Below are 25,512 nucleotides of genomic sequence, written 5' to 3'. Positions count from 1 at the left end.
GTTTTGTACATTTATAGCTGCTCATTTATATATATCCCCATGCAGAAGTGGCTGAAGTAGTTAGCAAGCTGTGAAAAAAGTTGCTGTGTGATTTAAATTCTCCACCAGATCCTGGAGAACTCTCCCCTGGAGCTCTAGCTGCATCAGTGGCCTTGCTGATATCCCATACTTCTGATGCATGCCAAGCATCTTCCTACCACTCTGGTTGTACCAGCACTCTGTTGATGGCTTCCAGATTTGACATGCATTTTTGTACCATGTTTCTGCAGTTCTTTTCCACAGAAAAGAATGTGAGAATCTCCTGCAAATATACGATAAAGGTCAGGGCTTATCGTTAGGGCATATTCATATGAACTTCTTTCTTTGAGGACAGAAAGATTTTTTATACATAATTGGAGGTCTTGGGGATTTGCAGTCCCTGTGTGTGTCACTGCTACCTTTTCCCCCTTCCATCATAGAAGGGTTTGGGTTGGAAGGAACCTTAAAGGCCATCCAGTCTCAACCCCCTGCCATGGGCAGGGACACCTCCCACCAGACCAGGTTATTCAAAGCCCCATCCAACCTGGCCTTGAACGCTTCCAGGGATGGGGCATCTACAGCTCCTTTGGGCAGCCTGTTCCAGTGCCTCACCGCCCTCTGAGTGAAGAATTTCTTCTTAACATCTAATCTAAATCTCCCTTCTTTTACTTTAAAACCATTCCCCCTTGTCCTATCACTACATGACTTTGTAAAAAGTCTCTCTCCAGCTTTCTTGTAGGCCCTCTTTGAGTACTGGTAGGCCTCTATAAAGTGTCCCCGGAGCCTTTTCTTCTTCAGGCTAAACAATTCCATGTCTCTCGGACTGTTTTCATAGGGGAGGTGCTCCAGCCCTCTGATGATCCTTGTGGCCCTCCTCTGGATTCACTCCAACAGCTCCATGTCCGTCTTGTGTCAGAGCCTCCAGAGCTGAACACAGCACTCCAAGTGGGGTCTCCCAAGAGCAGAGCAGAGGGGGGAGAATCACCTCCATAGACCTGCTGGCTATGCTTCATTGTCAGAACAATGTAAAAATATGATGTCTAGAGACACTGCAGTTGAGAGGGTCCTGGAATGTCACTTGGTCTGTTCTGCTCTGTACATGCATATAGGCTCTTTGGGTGTGTTTTGTGATTTTAAAAATAAAGTCTTCCGGTCTGAAGGGTCACAGGTTTATCTAGCTACTATATGTATGAAGTACTGCTCTAGTTATGGGTAAATAATCTCTCTCTAATTTTAATCTGTTCATTAATGTTCAAAGAAATCATGTTTATTGCAAAACTCGTGTGGACTTTTACAATCTATTTCTAATCTTCACATTTAGAAGCCTGTGTTCTCAAGCTTGCGTCAATGCTCTCATGGTAGAAAATGTAATCAGAAATTCTATGTGGTCAGTTGAGCCAGTTAGTATCCTGTGCATGTTCATATAAATGAAAATCTCCAAAATAGCACTTCAGCTTCTGAATGAGGGTATAATGGTTGGGACTTTGCGCAAGTCCTTGCAAAGTTAAAACATCATGCAGTTTAGCTGTATGATGTAATCATTTGTTCAGTTAACTTTTTACCCACCAAAGAAGGCTTCCTCACTTCCTCTGTTTGCTACAGCTGGACTCCCAGTTAAAACCGATATAACACCTGGGCCATCAAGACTATGTTCTGGAGCAAGACGGTCCTTCTTTTGTAGGATGAAGTGCAATAGACCTTCAGTGAAAGTAGAAGACAAGGATTTTCCTTCAACCTGTTCAAAGAAGAAAGGTAACAATTATGAATTTTATTATCAAGTATAGTGGCAGTCAGGCTTTTTTGTATATAACTGCTCACTTGCGGTAGTTAAGGTTTTTATATTTATTGAGCAGCGTCAATGTTTCTTCATAAGATGTTATGTGAACTAAGTATTGGTCTGTTACTTTTCTCTCTTCATACTGTTTCCATTTTTTCCTGTTTAACACATTGGATTAGCATATAGAGCCAAATTCTCCCCTCTGCTCTCTTGGAATTGTTGCTGGCAGTTTGTGCTGATGGTTGTGGTGTGGTTATTGCATCTTCAGAAGCCAATCATACCACATTCACGATTAACCTTCTAGCCCATGTCTCCAGTAAAGAGAAGCTGTTACCCATACTGTTTTTCTGCTCCATATTTGACAAGTAATATCTGGATGGATATCCAGCTTATAAAACGAGTTTATTATGAGTTCATTTCTGGGTTTAGTGCATTCTGAGTACCAGAAACATAGTATTTCTACACCATAAGTATTCGGTCATAATGTTATCTAAGGTTTGGATGTTTTTTCCTCTGCAGTGTATTCTTCCAGATATATTGGAGTATATATTTTGTCCATGTTTGAAAGTTTCTTCTTTTGAGTACTTCGGAGAATGCATTTTGTATTAGTTAAACTTGTATCATACTTCACTGCTCATCCCTGAGTAAATCACTTTATGCAGTTAGGCACAAGGATTTCTTCTGTGAAAGTCTCCTTTCTTGCAGTTATAAGGCCTGCTCAGTGCTGAGGAATATCAGTTCTTTCAGATACTGGCTGTATTACTTGTCATTGTGAATCTTAGTCTTCACCTCCATGCACAACTTATCCTCTGTACACCCAAACAGTGCATTTTCTGCCAGCCAGTTTTTTTTTTGTAGGAGATTCATGTTAAGTTGACAAAGGTGTCGTATTTATTAATATAATCATTTCTTCAAACAATCCTTTATTAACATTATATTAGCATCCTTTGCTGAAATAAGATGTGATGCAATTTCTACTTAAAGATGATCAAAAGAGAGATGTTGGTCTGAACGATGTGATGTTTCAGTATAAACAATGATTTTGTAGAGATAACTTGTACATGGATTTATCTCAAATGAGCTGCATTGAAACAGGAGTGCTGAAAAAGCCCTTAGTGAGCGGTATCACAAATATCCTGGGCAAGAGAGGAAGTGTATTTTAGCAGAACTGAGAGATGAGTTCTCCAAAAACAGTATCTATGGCCTAACTGTTTTGTTTTTTTTTCTTCTTACAGTGGACCGCAAAAGCTTTTGCACTATCCATAGTACAGGTTATTTAAAAAGCTGGCCACCAACAAAAATGGGACTAGATGAAGATAATGAACCAGATAATGAGGGTTGTAATTTAAGCTGTCTTGTTGCAATTGGACGGCTGCATCCTCATGTAGTACCACAGCCGGTCAACGGTGAGATCAGGGTGAAACCTACAGAATATGTTTCTCGACATGCGATAGATGGAAAGTTTGTTTTTGTAGATCAGAGGTAAGAATACTTGGAATAACTTCCACAAAACATCATTCTAATACTGATTTGCTGATAGTGTGATATTTAGAGAAGTGTAAGTATTATTGAAAAAAAAGTTCTTTTCAGCTTTTTACTAAATCCCAACTGCAAATTATTTTGGCTTTTGAGACCCAGCTCAAAGCTACTACTGTGTATTTATTAGGTTCTACTGATTAAATAACAAAAGCTCCAAAACTATGGTTTACTAGGCAGAATAATCCAAGTATCATTTCTGCCTGTTCATTAGGGATATGTGTATATATGTAATCTTCAGAAGAATATGCTGTCCTATTTTTTAACTGGACTTTGTAATTACAGCATTTTGTTGTTTGCAATCTTTTGCAAATGCTACATGGGTAAGTTATTGCACAGGCTGCATTAGGCTTTGATAGTATATACATTTATCTACTTGGACATACTCCGCTGAATTAATACTTATGTATATGTTCTTATGTATTTTTAAGAAAGAAAGCTTTCCATAAGCTTTACTTTTGGAAAAGGTTTGAAAACTCAGACCAGTGTGGTATCTTCTTTTAAACATCAATTTTATTATCTATTTATTTATTAAGGCTAATTTTTATCTTTGAAAAAGAAATTGCTTGAATTTTCTTACCTAGTAAAGAGACGTGACCTGAACCTTCCTTCAAAATAACTGGCATTCCCAAGGGAAAAGGGGTGGTTGAAGGATGGTAATGGGGAGGGGTCGGGTTGTTTGGGGGGAGTGTTTTTGTTTCACTTCCTTGCCAAGATGGGTTGAGACTGCCCAGCTGAGACTGTTTCACTGAGTCTGTGGCTTAGGCCCAATTACTTACAATGTAAAAAAGCCCAGGCTCCGAACTCTGCCAGAATCTGCCTGGTGGAATTTGTTTCTGGGGTGTGTGTGGTGTCTGCTGATTTTTAGTGGACTTTGAGAGGAAATAGAGCTGATTGTCTTGAGAAAAAGTACAGTAAGTAGAATCTTTGTTAATGGTGTCTGGCTGGTTGGGGTGGCTGTTTTTTTTTCTCTTTTTTGTTTTTAATTTGGTAGCAAGCTTTTTGAAATACCAGCTCTTCTGCAGCAGTACTTATAGCTGGTGGTCACTGTGGGAGCTTTGAAAGTACTCATTGCCATTCTGTTGCTCAGAAAGTGTGTCAAGCTGTCATGCCAAGGTATGGTAGTTTATGAACTCTGTTTTTGAAAGATCAAACATATTCTCCTAATGGATATTGAAGTCTTTCCAAAATAATGACTCAGAAAATGTTGACAACTTGGATTCAGACATGTATACTCTATTTAATTGTTTTCCATCTGAATGCTAAATCTGAATCCTTTTTGTTGCAGTTTAAACCCATTATAACTAGGTGAACAGATTATATCTGTTTTTTTTTTTTGTTCTAATGTTCCTTTGAGAGGGGAGGCACAAGTGTAATGAAATGTCTTTCTTGTGAGGGTAGGAAGGGAGTTTAAGTTCAGTCTTTCCTCAGGTGGTAGTTTCTGGACATTCTTGTTGCTGGCCTCTGGAGCGCCTGTTTCAACTGCATCTTTCTCGAAGTCAGGTTCTGAAATTACTAGGGCTCAGTAGTTTCTTGAGATGTTCTCCATCCATGCCAACAGCTCCTGGAATGCTACCAGAAAGTCAGATCAAGAGTCCATGACTTTCCTGTACTGCAGGTGTGTTTAGCTGTACAACTTTCTGATGAGGAAGAAAATAAGTTGGCTTTCTGTCTGCTTTTGATGAAAGAAAAAATAGTTGTATTTGCTTCATGCTCCTGTTTGATTTAAACCAGATGCATAGTAGGTCTATTACTGCTTCTTTAGGAAAATTCTATTTGTTTACCTTTTCGTATGGGCCTGGTTGATGGTTTGTTGTTTGCTTTTTTGTTGTTTGTTTTTTGTCCAACTCTTAAGGGTTGTAACTAGGGGAGAAAATGCTTCTGAAACACCTAAAATAACTTACAGCATTACTGTACCTTTCCCATCTTCAGAATGTGTTTCAGTAAGGTATCATTAATACTTCAACTTGAAAATTATATACATATATATTTTTTCCTCTTCTTTTTCTTTCTTTACCTTCCTTCCCTCCCCCACCTCCTTTCCCTTCTTGTTCCCAAGGGCAACAGCCATTCTGGCTTACTTACCCCAGGAACTTCTAGGTACTTCGTGTTATGAATATTTTCATCAAGACGATATAGGACATCTTGCAGAATGTCATAGACAAGGTACGATTATGAATAATTCAGTAAAGAAATTTTGTAAAAATAATGTGAATAGTTTTGATTTAAGAGAATTATGCAAACTGTAAAAGATTTGGGTATCTTTGTAAATGCTTTAGTTGAGAACATTGTTCTGTATGTGCCAAATGTCTTAGACTTCCACGGATTTATTTGTGAATATTTGAGGCTCACATTGGGCAAGGGGGTTGACTACAGAAATAACATTTTTCTCCAGGGATGAGAGGGAGGAATTAACTGAATTGAGTTTTCTGTGACATTGCTCATATAATCATGCTGCCTCTTCCACACAGTTACTCACTTTCTGTCTGGTTTTAGTTTTGCAGACAAGAGAAAAAATTACAACTAACTGCTATAAGTTTAAAGTAAAAGATGGGTCTTTTATTACATTGAGGAGTCGCTGGTTCAGTTTCATGAACCCTTGGACCAAAGAAGTAGAATACATCGTCTCAACAAATACAGTTGTTTCGTAAGTATTTATCACTAAATAGATTTATGTAACTACTGATTGTTTTGCACTGTTTTCAGGGGAGATTTCACATATATATACGTGCACATGTTCTGTATGACAATAGGTGTCTTCTCCAAGTAACACCCAGAGCTGCATATGTGAGGGGAGGGAAATTAGTTTAATAATTGCAAGATAGGCTAAATAGTGCTTATTAAAGCTGGAAGAAGTAAAAGTATTTTCTTTCACTGGGAAAACCAGGGGTGCCCATCTTTTAGGGACTTAAGGGAGATGCATTTCTTTGCTTCGGTAGGAATTCCCCTCCACTTTTTTTCCCCCCTTGAGGGTTTTGTACAGCTGCAGCGCCTTCACAATGGAATTAACTTTCAGAGAAATTTGTCTTAAGATGCTGTTTGGGTTCTGCATTGCATACTTTTAAGTTGTAACATAGTGTTTTATTTCTGTTGTTTATCTAGCCTTGGTGCCAGTCACAGTGCTTCTTTCACAGAGGTGACAGTGACTCACAAGCTACTTAAACCCTGAAGCATTCCATTTTGACACACTGGCAGAGTGACTGGTCCACAGGGCTTTTTAGCACTGATTCTTCTAATTTTTGAAATCCACAGCACCAGCGTACTTGATAGTGGAGATGCAGCCTTTCCACAGCTTGCAGCTTCTCCACATAGCATGGACAGTGTGCTTCAGGCTGGAGAAGGTAATTGCCAATCATTTCCTTGCAGTCCAGTAGTCATGCCTAGTTAGCAGCACAGACTTGTTGAAGTCTTGCACTTAGAATTTTACTAATAGCTTAAAGAATAATATGGCTTAGGGAAAAGAAGTGCTAATGCAGTTCTTGTCCTGTTGAACATAAATACCAACTTTGTCTATAGCTGATCAAAGAGAAGTGGATGAGCCAGATACAAGAAACAAGTCTAGGGCTGAAGGAGCGATTTAAAGGACAAATGTTTGCCTTCCAGTTCTGTGGTCAGTGCACACGACTACTCTGTAGCTGTGGATCATGAACATAGTTTAGCTGTTCAGCTTATAACCTCCCACCTCCCCTTTGTTTGACTTTTTGTCAAGACATGAAGACTGACATCTAGTAATTGTCATGGGATTGCTACCATTGCTGAAGATCACTAAAATATCTTTTATAACAGGTGGTGTGTGACATAATGTGGAATGGAGCTTGATTTAATAACCAGGTGTTACTGGAGCAGGATTGAATTGAGGAAGAGTAGGAGGATGCAATTACAGCCCATGAATGAAGGACTGGGGAGGAAAGATGATGATAGTACTTATACTTTCCAGAGCTGGGAGCCATTGCTTTTAGAGACTTTGCTTACTAGATACTACTTTTATCAGCTATGCACTTACAGCCATAGAACAAGGATATTGTGCTTGTCTGGAATTACTTCATAAGTTGTATACAAATGCTTAGCAAAACAGTGCAAAACTTCAGCAGACTTGGGTTTTTCAGTTATCTCCCTTCTGAAAAATGAGGTTTAGTAAGTGAACTATGGAGGAGGAAGGATAGCAAAGCACAGAGCAGTTAGCAGTGTGGTAGGAAGTGAGGCTGCTATGTTGGTATGAGGGCTAGTAATCAAATTGGGAGTTATGGCAGTAATATAGTGTCCAGGCCTTTTGAGGATGGAAAAAATATTAAATAAACTGTTCTAAACTTAATTCTTGCCACAATATTGCCTTTGAGATGAAACCAGACATACAGTATTGTTATACTGACAGTTCTTGTCCCCAGAAAAATAAAGTTGAGTAAAGCTTAATTTCAAGTGGTTCTGGTTCTGCTAAGGATTTGATGAGCTTTTAGGTGAACTTTCTGGCCTCCTGATGGGTCAGAGCTTTAAAAAGACACTGAAGGTTGCTATTGTTAAGTATAAATTTCTAAAAGGTGACAATTATCTGTTATGCATAAACAATACTACATGGCTTTCTTCCCCTTTCAGAATGGCATCTTTTCTTTACTATGCCTTGGAATAGATCAGGCTCCTCCCTGTCCACCTCTTCAGTGTTGTGCAAGTGTAAAGAAACAATGAACTTCTAACTGTTCAGACCTCACTTTTTTCCCCCTTCTTAGATACTTGCAGTTACCTACAGAGGCTTGACTTATGTTCGTCAGGTGACTCAGATTTATTCCGTATTGTCTGTGGTGTTAAGTTCTTCACACAAAGCAAAAAATAAAGACGGCTGGAGATGAGCCTATTTAGCTACAGAATAAAGCAGCTATGATGAGCTATTCTTTACTATGTCTGGACAAGAGGTACTACCAGGTGCTTGAAACAGCCAGATTCGGATCAGTCAGAATAGGTGTACCTAGATGTCTAAGAGAGACAGCATAGCTCAATCAAAGTCAGAGCTTTCCATATATTTAAGGATACTCAACAGTTGTTGGAATTAAAAGTAAATAAAGCTTAGGTAGTTCTGACAAGCTGTGGGACCTTTGCATGCCTAATAACATGCTATTTGGAATATGGGTGCAAGCTATTATCTCACTTTAGAAACCTACTTGTTTCAGGTGGCCCAAAAAGGACCCATCCTACTGTCCCTGGCATTCCAGGTGGAACAAGAGCTGGGGCAGGAAAAATAGGGAGGATGATTGCTGAAGAGATCATGGAGATTCACAGGTGAGAGAAAATGGTATGAAGTAAGAAAATCAGCATTGTTCTTTAAAAGGAAGTAAGGAGGTTTTTCTTCAAACTAAATACATAATGATACAATTGCATTGTATAAGTAGACATCTATAGCTACCTATTCAGAATATCTGAGGCAGTTTTCATTTTATTTCAAAACACCAGGTTAGTTCTAGTCCTTCTTTGGCAGCTGTCAACTATTTTCAAAGCTGCATTCTGTTCAGCTTTCCCAGGGGGAACTCCACCAAGGATAAAATTCCCATGTCCAGTTGCTTTTCTTTGTAACTATCCCACCTCCATTTAGTCTGGGAATTTGTCGGTTCTATAATGAATACGTTATTAATAAAATACATATATTAACTATTTCACATGTCTAGCATACTTCTGTAGCAGTAGCCCATTTAACGAGTCTAGGGGAGTGGAACAGCTCACATTCTTAGCTGATAGAAACTGAAGTGTAATACGCAAAAAATGAGGTTTTCCCCAGTATCCAAGACCTTTTCCTTGTTCCATCTCTGTGAAGGCTGTACAGGAACAAGTAAGGGAGAAGGAGGGTAGCATGAGAAAGAGCTTAAGTTTGTAGACTGAGCAAGCCGGGACACTTATCCACAGACTTTATCTAGCTGCAAATAAAAATTTACTGCTGCTGATTTGAATAATGTTGAAAATTGAAGAAACTGTAAAAATAAAGTGCATGCTCTTAAACACTGTATGCCTGATATTAAGATCGGCATTTGAAACTCCGAGTCTCTGGCACCTAAGTCTCAAAGCCCTTGGTAGATTCATTCCCTGTGTTACCCATACAATAGGATAAGAGGATCATCACCGTCTAGCTGTGGTTCAAGTCCACTGAACATTACCAGCACGCCACCACCTGATACATCCTCCCCGGGAAGCAAGAAGGTAAGAACAATCTTTACAGTCTTGTAGCAGTAGTGACATGCAAATTGAGATCGTGATATAGAATCATGGTGTTGAACTTTTAACTGCTTGGCTGAAAAAGATTGACAACAGGTCAAAGTATTCTTGGGGAGGGCGGGGCGAACATCCTGTTACAGTAGTCTGTAAAGCGCAGAGACCAGTAGTTCTTAAGCACTGACAGCTTTGGAAATCGACCTGCTCCTTACATATTTTTTTTTTGGAAACAGCTCTCTTCATGTCTCTTGATCCTCCACTCTTTCACACCACATACTGGTGAACACTGGAATTGCTGTCATTTGAGTACTTAATGATGCTCAAATGAATTACAAGTTATACTATACTGCTGTAGCGCAAAATACGACAATTAGATACTTCACTGTGCACAGACATTTTATTTTTAAATCAATTCTATGTATTATGCCTTCTTCTAAGATTGCTTAAGTAGCATTCACATACCATTACTAACACTTAACCTCCAAAGCACTTGTACTGGCTGCATTTAAGTCATCTAGTAAATTGCTACTTATACATGTCATATTCAAGGCAGGAAGAGCACTTATCCAAATCTTTATTCTGTGCATTCACACGCTGCCTCAGATTTAACTTTTTTCCCAGAAATTGCAATGACTATACATAAGAATTGCTTGACTGGAGCATATAATTGACACTAAATATTTCCATTTCTGGCCTTGTTCTTGAAAATAAAACTTGAAGTTGGAACAAATTGAGTTGTAATTCTAGGAACAGTCATTCATGCTCCTTCTGCCCAAGAATAAGTCACCACCTACATATATAACAGGCTACTACAACATAATGGAATAAAGGAAAATACACATAGATAAGTGGATATTTCTAATAGTATACTCCCTCAATATTTCTCCTTAGAATACTAAGTTTCCTATGAAGAACACAAGTTCCAGCTGATGCTGCCCTCAAAAGGGAGCTCAGAAATACTCCCTGTCTAGTGTATGCGTATCTGAGCAGTTCAAAACTATTGTTCAGGTTCAGCTATTCCTTTGCTATTTGTTTAAAAATCCCAGAGAAGGCACTTCTGCTTCTGCCTGGTGTGAGCTCTGATGTACACGGTAGTGCTGTGCTGCTCTGTACCAAAAAAAATTAAGACTTCTTAAAAGCCAGGAACAATACTCAGCTCATGCAGTCTCCCTCTACCTAGGAGGATTGTACTCCTAAAACTGAGGATCTTAATTGGCAATACTTTACATGCACTGTATTTGTAAATTCAAAAACATTCTGTAGTTAGCTGTGATTACTCTTACTTGTAGATGGAATATTTACAATGATGATGCCCAGAAATCCTTTCAGGACTTTTTCTAGCAGTTTTTAAGAAGTTATTTTCAGAAGTTTAGCATGTAGTGCTGACTTACCCCACCAGAAAGGAACGGATCTGCTATCTGATAAGTTTGTGCATAATACAGAGGAAGGTAGTTTCTAGTTTACAATTAGTCTGATTAGCCTTTAGGTGTGTTTTTTTTTTTTTTTAGGAAGTCCATCCTTCCTATATTAAAAATCCTAATATAAAACAGTTGAGACTTAATGCAACATTTCATGCTGTTTTATGGTTTGTCTTCTCTTCCAAGATCCTGAATGGTGGCACTCCAGACATTTCTTCAGCCGGGTTACTATCTGGGCAAATCCAAGACAGCTCTGGTTACCCATATTCTGACAACGCCTCTATTCTTGGTAAGTGAAGTCATACACAAATGCACCTCAATATCAGCTAAACACACAGACAAGATGATGGCTATTAGAAATGGCCTGTTTTTACCAGCTGCAGTACCTACCCTACCACTTCGTTCACCTTAAGGGGGTAGCCACAAGGAGTATCCTGGCACTCTGCTTTGCTAGCTTACTTTGTATTACCATTTTTGAAGTGCCATTTGGATACCCTTCTTCTCTTGCTGAACTGGTATGAATTAGCTGAATGCCTGACCTGATTTTTGTGAATACTTTTACATAACTGGAGATGAGAAGGAAGGCTCACGGTCCTGGTCTGGTCATATCTAAGAAGTGACCTAACCTTTGTGCTCTGACATGCAGGTGTCACTTGTATCCCTGAAACTCTGGTAAGCTAGATATCAAACATGTTAATACTCCCCAGATAGTTGAGCCTGTTCAGGTATTGTACTTCAAGTCATATGGCAAGTGACCATAGTAAGTGCACACAATAAAACAACTTTTGACAACTTACTGCATTTATGTTTACAGGGGAGAACTCTCATATAGGCATTGACATGCTTGACAATGATCAAGGCTCAAGCAGCCCTAGCAATGATGAAGCAGCAATGGCAGTAATCATGAGCCTTCTTGAAGCAGATGCAGGTCTTGGTGGCCCTGTGGATTTCAGTGATTTGCCGTGGCCCTTGTAAATGGTGCACCTCGCTTCAACATCCAAATATCAAAGTGCATTTATTGGTGGAGTTCTACAGTCTGTGAAGCTTGTTGGATTGAGAAGCTTTTATGTATGAATTTCATAAAAGCCATATCAGAATGCAATTCATTCTACCACGTATAACTTCAGACAAAGTGGAGTAACCCGCTACAGTGTTCTGTGTTGATTTGGTTAGCTGTGTATAGCTTGCAATACCTGTATATTTTGGATTTTGTTTGATTTTTTTAAATCACTGTGCAACTCACTGGCATCAGTGGTAGCTTTTATATGCAAATGACCATTTCAGATGTATGGTGTGTTTTTACACTGCAAAACAGTCCCCATGTGGATATTTCTTATACTAATTGTACCATAAAGCTGTTTATTCCTTCTTGTAAGAATCTTTTACTATAAATATTGTTGAGGTGTAATGTTTAGACAGTTAAATATTTTTAAAATAAATGTTTCCCTTGTTCTAAGATGGAGCATTTACTTTGATAAATAAATTTGATAAAACCCTGCTGAAGATGCATGCTAGCAGCAGTTGCCTATTTATCAATTCTTTAGCTTTGGAGGAAAAGATAAGAAAAACAATGCCTTACATGCACTTACAGCATTCTGTCACTATGATAAATTTTATAGAGAAGCTATTACTCACCAATTACTATTTCAACTAAGAGAAACTTAAAAGAATAAGGTGAGTTCAGACAGTCTGATAGTGCAACAGATTTCTCTTTAATTTTAGGTAATACCTGTTTTTCACTGAGGTGGTTAATATTAAGTGATCTCCAACCACCCTGAGGAAAAGAAAAGCAACTTTCAAAACTCATCTGTATACTTAATCTCAGTCACAGATAATTCAAACTCATTAAAATAATGGAAATTTTATTTGCATGAAAAACTTGTTTACAATCATCAATAAATGAAGAATGAACCATTTGCATTTTCCTATTTCATGACACTTACGAAAAATTTAGTAAATAAATATTTGTGAACATATATTAAGGTAAGGCAAAATTTAAGATAAAGCCCCTATCCATTGTTCACAACTCTTGAACATGGCTCACGCTGCAAACAAGTGAAAAAATTCACTGAAGAACTTTAACAAGATGTTACATGGGTAATTGAATCATGTCCTCAATCCAAAAACCCACTGGTAAGTAGTTTTGTGCTCAACCATATACAATAACTTTAAAAGGGTCAATCTATTCAGAGCAAAACTATTTACAATTAATACTTGTGATAGAAGCACTTTGTTAGTATTGTGCAATATGTTTATAAAAATGGCTTGAAATTCCATTTATCAACCATTTGTAAAGTGCTACTATCAATTCCAATTCTGCATACTAACCCCTGCGTAACAATACTGAAGTACAGCACACCAGCATCCCATTGTTTTTGATGGGCTTAAGAGTGAGGACAGTCCAGCGTACAAATAACCAATGTCACAAACCTACTGGTAAACAAATACATGTATGTAACTGTAACCCCAGGATGTTTTAATCTGTACTCTTTCAAAAACAATCAGATACTCCCCTTGGACTTTTAAAAGGTCCATACTGCAATATCCTAAACACTGTTACACAATGGAGAAAACTGGAATTGCAGTGTAATATGAATTGAGTACAGTCACTTTAAAGTAGCATGCTTTTGTTTTCATAACAGTCTAGATCAGAGGAGGGGGTTTTGTCCCTCAGTATCCATCTCACTGTTATTAGGTGGAGGATGAATAGGCAGAATATCCAACTCATCTACTTGAGGGGTAGGATGCATTACCACAAGCTGGTCCTGGGGTATATCTGCTGCTGCTGCTGCTAAATTTGTGATAGATTTGCTTTTCACACACTGAAAGTCAACATGCCGACTCTTTCCTTCCTCCTTCTCCCATGACATCCGAATAAATGGCCTTTGGACATAGTTGTAAATCACCTCTGGCCTTCCGCCTGGTCGCTTTTTCACTTTCTCTTTGTATGTAGGGTAACCTAAGATACAGAGTACAGCATAAGTTAACATTTCCTGTACTGTCTAGTTCAGGGTTTTCTTTCACACACACAAAAAGCAACATGTGGAAACAATGAAAATGAGTAGTAGTTACTATCAGCATCCTGAATGGAAACATTCAATTGTGTTTTTCTTACTGTTACCTAAGCAGGGACAGAGACAGAGGCTAAAATACCACAGAAATTGTAACGAAAGAGACTAACGCTATTGATAACGTGGATGTTGTCACAAGACAACTCTCCAAATTTTACAGACAAAGCCAGTTGCTTTTTCCTTGGCCCAAAAGTGTCAGGCTATTTTTAATACACTAACCTGGAAAGCAAGAAACAGGACTTCAAAAGTAGAGAGCAGTGTTGCTCTGATCTGTGGTCTAAGTTCCCAAGCAGAATCTTAGCACTTTCATCTCACATTCTGCCCAGCTCCCCCAGTTCTGATAATTGGTTTAAAACTATGTATTTTCTATTCTGGTTATGCTATGTTCAAGTCATCTCTCCCCTCTGCCCTAAGCAATGATTTTCATTACTAGGAAGTTGCATATTACTGTGGGGTACTAGCATTACAATTTAGTTCAATAGTTGCTCTTTGTCTAAAACAAAAAATGCCAGCAGAAATAATCTGGTGTTAGCCAGTGTTACAGACAAAAACAATTCTTGTTTAGTTTAATGGCATGTCAGTCTGAAGGCTTGCACTTCATTCAGTTGAACTTATTTTTGAAGACTGCAAGCTGTTAAAGCATTTGCTTTTGGTTGGCAAGTTACAAATGTAACCATGACAACTTGGTAAGTGAATGCTAAAAATCCTGCAAATTACAAAGACTGGATTTTTAAATATTTGGGCCAACAATCAGAAAGAAAATGAAATACAGAGCAACCCAGTTGTTATATTCATGATAAAAATCTAAGACAACTAACTAATTGTTTTTTTGCAGGCCAAAGCTGAGACTTTACAGATCAGCATCCTCAATTTACAGGACTTTTATTTCAGATTAATATTTCCTTGCATCTTAGCAATGCGTTTGATAGGTTTGTATTTCCTGAAAACATCTACCTACAATTTTTTCATTTCAAGCCCTGAAAAAAGCACCAGGCCAAGAACAGAACGAAGCTGTAAAAATGCACCATGACTCACAGTAAGAACAGAGAAGATTCTGCATGAAAAATAAAGGGAAAAAGCATTAAATGCAGCTGTAAGACAGGAGAAACCACCTAAGTTACTCTGTAAGCAGTCTAGCAGCTATATAAATATTGCAGACCAGTCAAGAGCCTGTAATCAGGTTTTCCAGCTGGACCAGTTGTTTATTGGGTACCACTCTCCCAGCCATTTTATCATCTAGCCTCAATATGAAAGATGAATCACTATTTCTTTAACTGTACAGATGATCATAAAGCAGGCAAGTACAACAGACCTGCTTTCCAAAGAGTTAGTTTGTAAGCAATACTTTTCTTACCTTCAATGCCCAATCGGATCTTCTTGAGTCCTCTTTCCTTCAAAACAGATTTGGCCACATCTCTATTTTCAATGTATTTGAAGAATCGATACAACTTTGTGCTGTAAATAACTAAAAATATATTTTAATTAGGAATAATGGTATTAAAAGATTATATTTCTAATCCTACAAACAACAAGATTTCGTTGTCCTGCTCTACTCATGTAATTCTATTTCAGAATGAGGGGGAGAGACTTAAAAACTCCTTAAAATATCCAAAACAGAAATCAGAGAAAAGTAGCCAAAGGCACTGTGAAACTTGTTGGTTTTGTGTTTTGGGTTTTTTCCCCTATCAATTTATCCTGTTTCATACACTTATTTTTTTGCTGGATTCTGGAATATAGTAAGACAATTCACCAACCACATTATATACTCTGTATACTCCCAGGCCCCTCCACAGAAAAGGACTTCTTTCCCCCCCGCCTTAAGATGGAATTCCTGCAGACATTTTAGGTGGGCCGCACATTTTAGGTAGGGCTGTAGGTTAGCATCCTCCAAAAATGTTAGCTTTTTTTAAAAAAATAGCCATACAGCTTAAAGAGACTTCTAGAAAGATCTTATGCTATTAGAGTACAAAGGGTACCTTCAAGCTCCTACATTCCCCTCAAACTCTGAATTCTGAGTTTTCACATTGAAGAGATTTCCAGCAGCAAGGACACCATACATCCAGGGAAGACCACTGTTCACAGTGCTTTAACTCATCTACGGATGAAATTCTTACACTTCAAAATACTGACACCACCCCACCCCCAAGTTACTCTCACACAATAAACATGACTCCTATCCATCTTTCTGAGCACTTTCTGAAAAAGTAATTCCTCCCCCCCCCATTGACTGGTATTAAAAGTTATCTCCTCTTTTTAATTGACTATAACACGCAACATATGCTTGAACAAAGGAAAATAGTAAGCAGAACTGCCAAAGCAAAGCTTTTGTGAAGCATTAAGGATTTTGTCAACACTTTGCTAACAGTGCTTATGTATAAATAAAGCTGAATGAGCACACTGACTACTACCTCTACCATAGAGATGGCTTGGTGGAAACAATGAAAATAAACTTACTTTGCGAATACTCCTCTCCCATTTGTGGAGGATACTCTTCATCCCAGTCAACAACATCATCATCTGTCAGCACAACAATGTGGCACTCCCTCTCACCACTTTGGGCACTGGCTACCATTAATGGGAGAATCATTTCCTCTAGATAAAACTCAAATTGTTTGCGAGCACCATCATTTGACAATTCATGCATGAGAGCACCTGGAACAAAATTTTAAAAGGCAGACACATTTTAAAGTTTGGTAAAGAAATGAAGGCAGGAGCAAGAAACACCGCAGTTCTGTTTACTTTGTATTATTTACTGCAGACATCTGTAAAGACACTGTTAGTTTATTAGTTTGTGTAAGATCAGAACTTTTTCAAATTTTTACCAGAAGCCACACCAGAAGTTCAAACTGATAGGATTGTCCTGCAGATATTAACATTCTGTTGGGTAGACAGTGGCATGACCAAGTAGATCTCCTTAATGTTTTTACTACCACTAAACATTTGGTAATTGTATGCCAGACTCCTCTTGGGCTTCCTAAAAGGAAACACTATTTCAGCCAGTTGTGAAGGAGTAGCACATGCAACCCACTTTTCATAAGAATTAGCTTAAAACTAAAGCCTCTCAAAATCCTCCTACTATCGCCTGTGAAATCCTTCTGCTAAGGACAAGGTGCACTGAATGTGACTCAGCAGCCAACACACCATGAGGTTGCATGTGTCACTGGGCACTGCACAAACAACACGAGATCCCAGGAATCAAAGACAGGCCAGTTCATTTTAAACATTGGCCAAAGCTTTGCCTGTGTTCAGAAAGAAGCAAGCTGGACAGTTGCTACATGCTCAGATGAGCCTTACATCACCAGCAAAGCTGTACTTTTGCTAGCAACACAGCTTAATTCTCATAAACAAGGAGGTGAATAACTTATTCCTCTCTCTCTTCTGCAAAAAGATACTACTTAACATTACTGTATTTGTACTGCAAATGAATCACAAAAGTTTAAACTTGTTAGACTTCCACACTGCCCACCATAGCAGAAAAATATCCAAATATCAGATAATTCAATATCTAAACCATTATTCTTCACAAGCTGCACATCTATCATCTTTAGAGCCCTATTATGTAAGGGAGATAATAGGATGTATCTTGCTCATGTAGTATCAGACATGTTCCTTACTTCACTAAAGGATACAATTCAGAATTAATCCATCTATGTATTTGCTTATATTAGTTTATACAATGGAAGTCATTTTTATAAGTTCCATACTTACTGAGATCTCTGCATTTAATGGTACTATACTCAAAAGAGATACAGAGATAGTCACATGCTTCTCTCAATTCAGGAATAGATATCCCATCAGGACAGCGTATCACTCCAGTCTTGTAGTAATCCTGAGGTAATGCAGCAAACAAACAAGCACAAATCACTTAAACATCTGCTGACAAATACATTTCAGCCTCAAAAATCAAATTATTTCTCCACAATAAAACCCCGTAAAAAGAAACATACAATTTAATGAATATTATTGTCCATAAATTCTTCAAGTTACTCAGATAGCTGCTTTCAGAGCAGTAAGCTCTGGTTAAAACAATTGTTTAAGCAAAAACTATTAATAGAAATCATTTTGGTGCATGTATGATGCTTTTTATATATACACTTCACTCAGCTTTTGCTATTCCACTTCCACTGACAAAGCAGTATAGCATCTTTACTTCTTTATGTAGACATGAAATATGTAAGGGCACATTTTCTTCTGAGACTGAAGTTTGCTTTTCTCCTGTGGCCTGCAGTAAGGTAACTTTCAGTAGTGTATTTTAACTAATTTTAGCACAAGGGAGGAATAGAATATATCTGAACTAGGTGAACTAGATGCATAGAAGGTAAATAGATTTCTGGCAGTCTGTATTTTTTTTAGTTGGTTTTATGTATTCACCCTGGCTTTCACATGCACGTATCTAGAAAACCTAAGAGTGTTTTCATGTCAAACAACTTCCCACTCTTGAGAACAATACAGAAAAACAGTGTTTGTTCCATCCAATAAGTCCAGATACATAAGGCTAAATAAAGAACTTACATTTCTTAATACTTACAGTGCTTGTCCTAACACTACTTTTAGTACCTGCCTTTTTTTACTCCATAAAAACTCACCAGAATAGCACGAAACACAGTAGACCCAATTCCTTCAGCAACTTCATACTCTCCTTTTTCATTAGGACGTGTGAAGTTATGTTCTCTGCCTGATCCAAACATCCTGCTCAAAAATAAGTAGTTATGTTACTATGTGCTTACTATGCTTTTTTTTGTGAATCTATGAAGTAAAACATCAGAAACTGCACTCAAAAAGCAAGGAATAAAACCCGCCTATTTATGTACATACAGTTTGGTTTATAATTAGCAAGACTACTAGAAAATAGAAAGCTCAGTGGAACTCTGGAAGGACTAGCTTTCTTCAACATTAACTTGCCAATATCATTTGATCAAAAGAGTAGTCAAAGCAAGCCATTTCCTGACAGTTCCAGAGGCTATGGGAGGAACCCCAAAAGCGCCTTTTTGTCCATTTGTGGTGGGTGTTGCAGTAGACCAGACTTTGTTGTGGAATTCTATTCAAAAACACCTGAAGTAGTTTAAGAAACAGAACCAAGTGTTCAAGCACATGCAACTCACTACAGTTTAATTTAAGATATTTAGTTAACTCCAAAATTAAAAATAACATTCTGATAGAAGATGAAAAAATAGTTAGGACAAATTCACTTTTTTCACTTAATGATTTGACATGCATTTTCTGACCACTTTTCAAGCCAAGAAACATTTAGGAAAACGGTAGTCTAACAGGATACAGGCTTGAGGCAAAGAATATGTTCTTATTTAGTTACTTTTACCTCCTAGTGCACTCTAGTTAAGCAATTCCTGCTCAGTGTCCTGTGAACCAACACTGGGGAAGAGTGGGTTTATAAATAACTTGCATTTTAGAACACTATTCCCACATTTTTATTAACCTACTTCTGAATTAGCAGAAGATAAAATAAGCTTGTTCCTTGAACCAGTCCCAAAGGGAGAATAACACAGCAACACACGCACAAAAAAAATCTACTGCATTAGCCAGCACCACTTACTCCAAAGCTGGACATGAAAAGAGAGACTGTTTCAACACATGCTGATACACCACCCGTTTGTTAGTCTGTATAGTTTGTGTGTGTGTGTGTGTATATATATATATACACACACACACACACACAAAACGTAAGTATGCAAACGCCTTACATAAATTATTTAATGATTGCTTCGATTTATTTCCCTTTACTGTTTATATAGAATCAGGAGTTGGACTTGATGATGCTTATGGGTCCCTTCCAACTCGGGATATTCTATGATTCTAACAGCTTTTCTGTCTCTCTGTAACTCTTCCCTCAACTTTCCACAAAATAGGGAACAAGGTACCATTTATCCCACATTGGGGTCATTTAAACAAAGCATGAAGTTGGTTCATTGTGTATAGAACCTATGCCTTGACAAATAGCTTCATATATACATAATTAAAATATGATTATATCCTTTTGGACTGAGAAACGTCCAAAACACTCGCTTTTCTTTTTTTAAATGAAAAAGCCAAATCCAAAGCAACACAGGCAAAACAAGTCTTTCTTGCTGCAAGTTTGTAAGCATTGTTCTCTACATCTGGATAATGTGAAAACAGTCAGTATCCAAGCAAGTAAAGTACAGAATCTTCTCCCACGTAAACATGTTAAATAAGTAGCTCATTATAGATTCTACAGGAAATATTAGACACAAATACGTGGACTTTCATTCAACTACTGACCATTTTAAACATTAGTTCTCTTTGCTGAGACTCTGACATGTTATACTGACAATACCCATTTGACATTCCCCTTTCCAAAAAGCATTTCAGAAGATAAATATGTTGAGCTTGAATGCTGTGCACATAAGCCCATTAAGAAAAAAAACACCTTCAAGTTTTCCTCCTTGCTGCTTTTGAAAAAAATTAAATGTTCATGACTTTGTTTTATGAAACAACTAGGTTTAAAAACAGATAGCATGAGGCAGGCTCGATACAGAAGTGATGCCCAGAAAGACAGAAGGAAATGAGTACCATTCTCATATGAAATGTTAATTTACTTATGATGTCTGTAGGTAATAGACATCCACTGACATCTCTGCCAGGCAGAGAACTTTCATCTCTTTTTTCACTTAAAGACCTTTACAAATTTATAATATCAAGTGTTAGAAGATCAGCTGGAGCAATGAGTTCAACTGCCATTTAAATAGTTTTAGTACCTTTAAAAAACACACCTACAAAATGACTCTCACCTACAGTTAGAGATTAAGGAGAGGAAAAAAAGATACAAACCTGCCCAACATTGTATTAGGCTGTGCAGTGAAAATAGAAGGATCCACAACAAATCTGGTGTTGTCCACTATGAGTGTTACCCGTTCAGAAGTTCTTACATTCCGAGCTCCTTCTTTTCCATTTTCATATACAAACACCATTTCTCCACCAGCCTTGCAGCTCCCATCTGAACTTGACTGGCTACTGTTTCTGCTGCTGTTCCCCATGCTAACAGTGGAACCATTAGGCGAAGTCTTTTGAGGACGAGGGCTGCTTGGTCGAGATGCACTGTGATCCTTTTCTCGATCTTAAGAGGGGAAAAGGTGGAGGGAGAAAAACAAAAACCAAAAATTATAACTTCACATAAGCTCTATGCAGCTTGTATCTTTCCAGGGACATAACATGCCAAACTGATAAAAACTCAGTTAAAGCTATTCTAGTTAAAGAAGCCATCAAAAATAGCTACTGTTTAGATATGAGAACGTAAAGTTTCTACTATTTGGTGATCACAGAATGGTTTGGGTTGGAAGGGACCTTTGAAGATCATTTAAAGTCCAGCCTGCCTGCCACAAGCAGGGACATCTTTCACTTGATCAGGTTGCCCAAAGCCCCATCGAACCTGACCATAAACTCTTCCAACAACGAGTTATCTGAAACTTCTCTGGGCAATTTATTTTACTGTCTCACCATCCTCATAATATATATATTTTTTATATATATATTTTTATATATATGTATGTATGTATTCTTTCTTACATTCAATCTAAATCTACCCTCTTCCAACTTCAAGTCATTACCATCTTGTCCTGTCACTATGGACCTTGGTAAAAAGTCTCCCCCTGTATTTCTTTTAAGCCCCCTACCCCCCTTTATGTATTAAAATGTTGCAAATAAGGTCGCCCTGGAGCCTTCTCTTCTCCAGGCTAGACAATTCCAGCTGGACCCTCTGGACCCACTCTAACAGCTCCACATGTTTCTTGTGCTTGCAGCCCCAGAGCTGAATGCAGGACTCCAGGTGGGGCTTCACAAGGGCAGAGTAGAAGGGGAGAAACCCCTCGACCTGCTAGCCATGCTTATCTTTAGGCAGCCCAGGATACAATCAGTTCTCTGAGCTGCAAGCGCACACTGCCAGCTCACATCCAATTTTTTACCACCTGTATTCCCAAGAACTTCTCCAGAGGGCTGCTCTCAACCAATTCATTACCCATACTGTACTGATATTAGGGATCGCCCCAATCCAGCTAGTAGGATCTTGCAGTTGGCATTGCTGAACCTCACAAAGTTCACATCAAACCACCTTGTCTCCCCAAACTCCTGACAAGAAAACTTTTGCATTCTAGTATTGAAAAAGCAAATCAACATAATATTGGAGCTATGCATTGCAGTTTTTGTTTAGTGCTATAGCTTAAAGAAACATATCAGGTCTTGTCACTTAATTAAAAAAAAAAACAAACTATTTCTGTGTAGTCAAACCCTACCAAATAAACCAGAAATTTAGTCTATTCTCTTCTTAGGAAAACTAGATCAGATCATTCTTGTGATTCAAATTAAATACAGTCATAACTTTTATGTATTCCTACATGATGTTCTAGCAAAAAAGTGTACGGCCAGCCCACGGCACATCTAAGAAAATCTGAATGTTGTGGCATCAACAAAAATAATGCTTTTTATTGTATTTCTTTAACAAAATGGTAATTAAACTTAAAAAACGTTAATCCTGAAATGTTATAGATCTGAACACACCAGAATGGTACTGTCTTGTTGGTGAAGTAACATTCCTGATGCATGGAGTGAGCTGAGATTCTGTTCTTTCATGGGATGAGTCACGAGACCTGTCACTTGATCTGCGTCTGTCCCTTGATCTCTCATGTCCACCACTTGCCCCCTGGAGGCTCATTTTTGTACAGTCTATTCCTTTAGCAACACGAGATGAGGTGCTGAAAACAGAAGAAAAATGTTCAGCATTTCAAAATTTCAGAAACATTGTACATTTAAATTTTAAAGGCATCCAGAACATGTACATAGAGTGTAAATTGTGAAGATTAATATTATTCACATCCATTTTCTTTCTTTGCTGTACTCATATTGACATTTGCAAACATAAACAATGGTCTGGAACATTATGACAACAGCAAGAATTAGCTGGTTATTGCTCCATGATCTACAAAGAGATGCTGCTTGATCCGATGAGACTACCTGCAAACCTGCATCACAAAAATCCCTTCCAGAACAGGTTATTCAAATACAAATGAATATTTAATCTTGGTTCTTATTGTTAAATTAAGTGCTCTAATCAAACAATGAAACCAAAAGTTAGGGGTCATTTTTTTCCAATAAAACCTGGTTTGGAAAACATTTCTCAGAGCACAGGCTTTTAGTATTGAGTTAGCTTTTTTCCTCCCTTTGCAACTTGCCCTTTTTAAAGTAGATCAGCTTTTAACTAGTTAATACATCAAGACACACCAGCCAGAATTTTACCAGCCAGGAGTTTATTTCTGTGCAATCTTTTTTAAATTTTCAGTTACTCTTTGAAGGAGCAATAATAAGTGACCACAACTAATACAGCAAACATACAAACTATATTGTTAAAGCTAAGACCTACAGCACTGTCAGTAACAAGCAGGACATTTGTTTTAAACTAGCAGATTTTAATTTAATGGTTTAAAGTGTTTTTTGTTTTAAGACTGTGAAAAAGTTATGTTACATCCCCTATGTTAAGATACTGATTCTATTTTGTAATTAATTATTAAACCTATCAATAAAACCTCTCAGTCTCAAGGTTCAGTACTCTCAGAAACTACCAAAAAATTTAATAGCATTTTGCAAAAGCTATTGCTGAATTTTACATATGTACTTTGTACTCTTTACATATTCCTTTGTACTCTTAAATAAGATTTCCTATCAGCAGAGCACAGACACATCTGCGTCTTTGTACCCCACCAGAATTCCTAAATCACTTCCTTCGCTATCTGCCTTTCAAGCACAGGCATGACAATGTTCCATATTTATGGGGCATAAGCTTAACTGAGAGGAACTTTCCCAAAACCTCAGGTACTGGGCAACCGAGACAGAAATGCAGGCAGCTACAAGATCTGACAGGCAAAGACAAGTAGTCATTTCCCACAGGATCCTCAATGTTCCACTTGTCTGCAGCCTGTGAATCCCACCATTTACCAAAAGACCTTAAACATGATTGCTAGGAATGCTGTAGTATTCAAGAACATGAAGAGGTAAGAATAAGGCCCTAGCTAAGAAGAAATTTTTACAAGTATGAACAAGGAAGTTGAGCAGAATATTCTATTTTTAAGTTGCTTTGAAGTACTGACCAAAAAAAACAACAAAAACAAAAAATCACCACACAGGACTAGTCCAAAAAGCAAGCATCTAACTCGACATTTTTCAGCTTTGTGTTTCAGTGACTGATAAGAGGAAGAACATAAATCAGAACAAAAAACCTGTAACAGATCTTCTTCATTTTACATTGGTGCTAAAAATGGCCTAGAATGAGTATTAGCACAATGCAAAGAATAAGAAATATACTCTCAGCTAAGGAACACAAGTTTCCCCCCACACCATTTGAGGGAAAGAGCTTGTATCTGATAAAACAGAAGTTTGGTGCAGAGAGAATGTACTGCAATACTGTTTCCTGCCAAGCTTAAAATATGCTGCAATAAGACATGCATCTTTAAGATGAGAAGTCAGCCAAAGGTCTATTGAATAAGGCAGAACAACTGCAAGACTTGCTCATGGCTGGAAGTGTTCAGATTTTACAGTTTAAGAATTACGATCCAAACACTTTCATTAAATGAAAATAGTATTTTTCACAGGACTTTCAACGTTATTTTGAGTATATGAAGATGTATTTCAGCACAGCTAATCCATTTCCTTACTTATTTTGTTCCTTTAAATTCTGTATTATGAAAATAAAATGTACAGAAGTTTGCAAGGGTAAGATCTGCCAACCTCCCTTTCAAGGACCATCAACAATTCAGGAAAATCTTTGCACCTTTTCTTTAATATTAGCTAAAGCATACAGAAGCTAACCATTTAAATAGGTACGAAATATGACTCCAAAGCATCAGGAATGGAGGACTGTAGCCTATAATTAAAATCTAACATGAACCCAAAGTCTGAATGCTGTTTATACATGATTAATTAATAATTACACTACAGCTAAACTTCCCAAGAAATGGTCACGCACTTAAGAAAATTCCATCTCACGTGCACCTATGGGGTCGGAGCATGATGTGCAGATACAAACCAGCTACCAAACTTGTACCCAGCAGTACTGCGGACAGTATCTCAGCAAACCCTGACAGAGCCTTTTGTAACAGCACATTTCAATCCTAGCCCCAGTATTTTTAACCATGCTGTGAGAAACCTGAGTTTTGCAGGTGCCAGATTATATAGCATCTAAGTGTACGCCTCTGTTTATCTACAGCTGAAGAGCTCTAGTTTCTTTACGGGACATATGCTAGAAAATGAAACCAAACCACTGTAAGGGCAGGTAAGCCTATCATGCATTCTGGCAAAGCTGACATGAACTACCCTTTAACAGAGATGACAATTGGAATGTGTTTCTTAATCTAGAAAAATACATGAAGACGCATTCCCCTCAAAGCTGTGATTCAGAGTTCACATTGCAGCGGGATGAGCCCAGGTTAATAATCTCTTGGCAGGAGCTGAGAAAAACAGGTGCCGCAGGAAGCGACACTGACTC

General features: G+C 37.9%; 2 protein-coding genes across 13 annotated transcripts in view; one reads left to right on the top strand and one right to left on the bottom strand.

The window, feature by feature from the left end:
* BMAL1 (basic helix-loop-helix ARNT like 1) overlaps positions 1 to 12,498 on the top strand; it is a 50,810-nt gene extending 38,312 nt beyond the window's left edge. For all 11 annotated transcript variants that reach the window (XM_050711255.1, XM_050711256.1, XM_050711254.1 and 8 more), the window contains 9 exons: positions 1,621 to 1,770; positions 3,031 to 3,277; positions 5,391 to 5,497; positions 5,828 to 5,978; positions 6,584 to 6,672; positions 8,491 to 8,599; positions 9,415 to 9,508; positions 11,125 to 11,227; positions 11,753 to 12,498. In XM_050711255.1, coding sequence (XP_050567212.1) covers positions 1,621 to 1,770; positions 3,031 to 3,277; positions 5,391 to 5,497; positions 5,828 to 5,978; positions 6,584 to 6,672; positions 8,491 to 8,599; positions 9,415 to 9,508; positions 11,125 to 11,227; positions 11,753 to 11,913 — 1,211 coding nt within the window. In that variant the 3' untranslated portion in view covers positions 11,914 to 12,498. The remainder of the gene's footprint in view (positions 1 to 1,620; positions 1,771 to 3,030; positions 3,278 to 5,390; positions 5,498 to 5,827; positions 5,979 to 6,583; positions 6,673 to 8,490; positions 8,600 to 9,414; positions 9,509 to 11,124; positions 11,228 to 11,752) is intronic.
* A 130-nt stretch (positions 12,499 to 12,628) lies between these two features.
* BTBD10 (BTB domain containing 10) overlaps positions 12,629 to 25,512 on the bottom strand; it is a 30,231-nt gene continuing 17,347 nt past the window's right edge. For both annotated transcript variants that reach the window (XM_035550329.2, XM_035550328.2), the window contains 7 exons: positions 22,536 to 22,729; positions 20,814 to 21,099; positions 18,596 to 18,698; positions 17,718 to 17,838; positions 16,464 to 16,661; positions 15,364 to 15,474; positions 12,629 to 13,897 (listed from right to left, as the gene is read on the bottom strand). In XM_035550329.2, the coding sequence (XP_035406222.1) occupies positions 13,587 to 13,897; positions 15,364 to 15,474; positions 16,464 to 16,661; positions 17,718 to 17,838; positions 18,596 to 18,698; positions 20,814 to 21,099; positions 22,536 to 22,689 (1,284 nt within the window). In that variant the 5' untranslated portion in view covers positions 22,690 to 22,729 and the 3' untranslated portion in view covers positions 12,629 to 13,586. The remainder of the gene's footprint in view (positions 13,898 to 15,363; positions 15,475 to 16,463; positions 16,662 to 17,717; positions 17,839 to 18,595; positions 18,699 to 20,813; positions 21,100 to 22,535; positions 22,730 to 25,512) is intronic.

The sequence above is a fragment of the Cygnus atratus genome, chromosome 5, assembly GCF_013377495.2.
Source record: "Cygnus atratus isolate AKBS03 ecotype Queensland, Australia chromosome 5, CAtr_DNAZoo_HiC_assembly, whole genome shotgun sequence".
NCBI classification, from domain to species: domain Eukaryota; kingdom Metazoa; phylum Chordata; class Aves; order Anseriformes; family Anatidae; genus Cygnus; species Cygnus atratus.
Note: the sequence above shows the minus strand (reverse complement) of the source record. Positions and strands in the feature narration are given on the sequence as shown.